The following is a 4717-nucleotide window of genomic DNA, read 5'->3' as shown; positions in this document are numbered from 1 at the left end:
TTCGCAAGCCAGGAGGAGGTCGAAACTGACATTTCAGAGTTCTTCACTTTGAAACCAAAAGAGTTTTACATTGATGTGATTAAAAAGCTTGTAAATATATGGAAGGAAGTCATAGATAATCAGGGAAAATCCATTGATGATTAAATTTCAATTAAATATAACATTTGATTACTTGTTTTCTTTATTCAAAATTTGGACAGAACTTATGGGATGACCTGATATATCTAAGTCTCTAGGCTTAGATATGATTAATTTATAACAAGTAGCTGATGTAAAATATTAACTATGTAGCACTATGAATTGAAATTAAATAATGTTTACAGAAATTATTAGTTGACTCAGAGATCACCAGTTGAGCTTGTTTTGTAAAATATATATATTGGCCACTAAAAAGACAAAGAAATGTATTTTACTTCAAGGGATGTTAGAAATGTTGATAATAAAACAACTGCACAATAGTTTTAAGCTGTTGTAGATGCAAAACATTTAGTTTTGCATCTCCAACAGCTTAGAAACTCATAAGTGCAGGTTTGTTAGGAAATTTGTTCCACAAGCACATAGTTTCTGGTACAGACTCACTGTGCTTCTTCTGGGCCAAGTATATTCGACTATATCTCAAGGTCAACCAGTGCCTTTTGAGTCATTTAGTTGATAGAAACTCATCATCTGTGTGTGTGTGTGCTCATCTAGACATTTCCACACTGGTTGTGAATAAAGCCACCATTCATACAAATGGTGTCATTTGTTTTCAGTCTTCATGCAAAGATGGCTGACTGCTGAGTACATTCTTTGAAGGACGAGGGGAATTATTATTTTGTATGGAAACGGGAAATATTACTTTGCTTGGCAACAAAAAGAAGACATAGCAATAGAAAACCTGCCTCAACAAGTGTCATCTGACCTATGCAAGCATAGAAAAGTAGGCATTGAAATGACGATACCAATCCATATTTAGGTGTTGAATTTTGTGAAAAGTGAGAGATTTTTTTTTTTTTTTTTTATGAGTTGTTCGTGTCAACACCAGGAATCTCTTTTGCAACTTAACTTGTGCTTATAATTTTAAAAAATCTGTTGGCTATATTGAAGATATGTGAGGTGGATTCCCATAGTAACCGTCATAAACTCGAGCCCTCTGCATATTAAAACTCTAAATGTACCAGGAAAATTTTTAATTCAAAAGTTTTAATAGGCACAAATTTTTTTACCTTTAATTTGTTTCGGGCATTGGACTACAGCCATGCTGGAGCACTGCCTTGAAGGGTTTAGTTATACAAATCAATCGATCCCAGTACTTATTTTATCAGACTGTTTTGCTGAACCACTAAGTTACAGGAATGTAAACAAACCAACACTGGTTGTCAAATGGTCATGGAGGACAAACTCACAAAGATACATACATACATACACACACACACACACACACACACACACACATACACAATAGGCTTCTTTCAGTTTCCATCAACCAAATCCATTTACAAGGTCTTGGTCAGCCCAGGACTATAGTAGAAGACACTTGCCCAAGGTGTCAAGCAGTGGAACTGAACCCCAAATTACATAATGGGGAAACAGGTTTCTTACCACATAGACATGCTTACAACATGTTTTGCAGAACTTTGCATTGTTTTGTGGTTATCAAAATACTCAGGTTGAAAATATATGTATATGTATGCTTTAATTAAACTGCACTTTCATTATGCTGGAAATATCATGTTTACTATATTTCTGTATATTGCTATGTAATGCACAGAATTATCTATGCAAAGATTGTATTAAAATTTATGAAATCTATTTTCTTTTCATTAGAACCGGATATGATAGCAGCTGTATGAAGTAAATAAATATGGCTGGATTGAAACTGTATCACCTGATATATCTTTTGTTAATCTTGTTTGCATTTTCTTCGGCTGAAGAACTGCTCCCACTTGGAAAGCATTCTGAAAATGGACAGCAGATGGAATATCTTTCCTACTTTCCAAGTACAACAGAATTTTATAATGACTTTGTTAAACCTGAATTACCATTATTGATGAAAAATGTTCTTACTGACATCAATTTTCCTATGTTGAATATTTGGACTGATGAATATTTAGGGTAAGTCATATGAAAATGTTTAAAATAATGAACTTCTTTTTTTTTTATGGAAAAGATTTCTCTTAATTTTTAATCAAATGTATATTTTACTAGCTGTTTTCTTTAATCAATAATATTAATACACCAACTTGTTCTTTTTGTACATACTTGTGGTATGTGCCACACTTACTTCAAAGGAAGAAGTGAGTGGCAAAATGAGAGAGATGAGGACAGAGAGGAAGTAAGAAAGAAAGAGAGAGAGTAAGAAAGAGACTGTGAGTGGTGATGGCGTTCATTTTGTGTTTTAAATGTTTCAGAGAGGAAGTAAGAGAGAAAGAGAGAGTGAAAGAGACGGTGAGTGGTGACGGCATTCGTTTCCTGTTTTTAAATGTTTATCACATCACAAGAAAAGTAGATGCATAGATCGAAAGAAAAGTTGACACATAGATACATACACACATTAGTTAGGGTAACTATGGGTGTTAATCTGGTCCTAACAGCAGCATTTGTGGGTCTCACAGATCTAGAGGCCAAGCCCTCAGATAAACACCGATGCACAGGCTGTTGTTATCAAATTGAGCATGAGTTGAGGGCGAGTACACGATGGAATAGCAATTATTTCGTCTTTGCAACAAGGTGAAGTAGAGAACCTTGCTCATGAATACAGTGCACTGCTGGGAATCATACTAATGATTTTACGATAATGGGCCAAATAGCCCTGACCACTGAGCCACGCACCTTCACTCTCTTAATTGTAGAGACAAGGAGTGAAGTGATAGCGACAGAGAAAGGAAATACATAAATGTAAAAAGCACCTTTTGTGCGTTGGGCCTCACAGAGGCAAGAAGGCAAAGTACCTGATGCCAGCAGTACAAGAAAAGCTCCTTTCAAGTGTTGGGCCCCATGGAGGCAATGACCAAGACCTTTGGTATTATGTCATGCTTCAGAAGAAGACCCATCAAGCCAAGTAAAGTTGCAGTTGTGGAAGATACTGGTATCATGCAAATGGCACCCATGCTGGTGGCATGTAAAAGCACCCATTACACTCTCAGAGTGGTTGGCATTAGCCGTAGAAACCATGCCAAATCAGACTGGAGTCTGGTGCAACCTTCCAGTTTACCAGCCCTGATCAACCCATCCAACCCATGCCAGCATGGACAATGGATGCTAAATGATGGTGATGATGAATAATGGTTTCAAATTTTAGCACAAGGCCAGCATGTTCGGGGGAGGGTGGGTTTAAGTTGATTACATCAACCCCAGTGTTCAGCTAGTACTTATTTTATCAATTCTCAAAGGAAACATTGCCAGATCAGATTGGAGCCTGGTGCAGCCTTCTGGCTCACTAACTCTCAGTCATAATGTCCAACCCATGCCAGCATGGAAAGTGGACGTTAAACAATGATGACGACGACGATGATGATGATGATGATTTGCATCAGCCATAACAGAAGTGAGGTTCTAGAAGCACTATGTTTATGTCTATAAGCCTGCTCCCTATCTGTTTCTGTCAAGCCTTCCTCACTTTTCATCATCCTAACACCCATCCCTCCATCACTCTTCTAACTACAGTACTATTCATTCAGCTGGTGTGATAAGATGAGATCAGAATTGCATATGTATCATCCCTTCGTGTGTTATCAGTTATCTCCTTGGAACCACTTTTTGTCATGCATCCCTCATTCTCAGTATCATCTCTTCCCACTTTATTTTCTATTTATCCTCTCTTTCTGTGCCACCAATTACTCTCTTCGTCTCCTCTGAACTACATCATAGGACCACCATACCTTATCTTTAGCACCCTCTCATATCTGCTATCATTTTCAACACCCACACAAATCTACCACTAATGTGCTCCCACCACTAGATCATTGCTCACTGTATCCATTTCCACATACCTCAAACCTCCATCTTTGTCATCTGCATCTCTCTCTCTCTCTCTCTCTCTCTCTCTCTGCTGTCACTCATCACCTCCTCCTCCTGAGTCACTCCTAATTTTTTTATCTTCCCCCCAACCCCCACCCCGGAAAACTAATATTTACCATCAACCAAATTCGACGACTGGCGCCCATGCCAACCTCTCTTTCATTGGACACTAAACTCTGCTTGCGAAGACCTGTTGGGGCAAGTGAAATTGAAATCGTAATTGAACCATATTTGATGAACCATATTCAATGACCGGCACCTGTGCCAGTGGAGCACTAACAGCACTGTCTGAGCGTGATCATTGCTAGAGCAGCTGTCTGGCTTCCGTGGTAGTGGCACGTAAATAGCACCATTTAAGCGTGATTGTTACCAGCGTTGCCTACTGGCACTCGTGCCGGTGGCATGTTAGAAAATCATTTGAGCGAGGTCATTGCCAGTGCTGCTGGACTGGCTCCTGTGCAGGTGGTATGTAAAAAACGCCATGTTGAGTGTGGCCCTTGCCAGTACCGCCTGACTAGCCTTCATCCCGGTGGCACGTAAAAGCACCCACTACACTCTCGGAGTGATTGGTGTTAGGAAGGGCATCCAGCTGTAGAAACTCTGCCAGATCAGATTGGAGTCTGGTGCAGCCACCTGGTTCACCAGTCCTCAGTCAAATCGTCCAACCCATGCTGGCATGGAAAGCGGATGTTAAACGATGATGATGATGATGATGATG

The 4717-nt window shown here is 39.3% G+C and overlaps 1 protein-coding gene across 1 annotated transcript in view; it reads left to right on the top strand.

Moving 5' to 3' along the window:
* The first annotated feature begins 1806 nt into the window (after positions 1 to 1806).
* LOC106883937 (uncharacterized) overlaps positions 1807 to 4717 on the top strand; it is a 27821-nt gene continuing 24910 nt past the window's right edge. Inside the window, exon 1 of the mRNA XM_014935085.2 lies at positions 1807 to 2094. Coding sequence (XP_014790571.1) covers positions 1844 to 2094 — 251 coding nt within the window. The 5' untranslated portion in view covers positions 1807 to 1843. The remainder of the gene's footprint in view (positions 2095 to 4717) is intronic.

Source organism: Octopus bimaculoides, chromosome 3, assembly GCF_001194135.2.
Source record: "Octopus bimaculoides isolate UCB-OBI-ISO-001 chromosome 3, ASM119413v2, whole genome shotgun sequence".
Classification (NCBI taxonomy): domain Eukaryota; kingdom Metazoa; phylum Mollusca; class Cephalopoda; order Octopoda; family Octopodidae; genus Octopus; species Octopus bimaculoides.
This window is presented reverse-complemented; position numbering and strand designations above follow the sequence as displayed.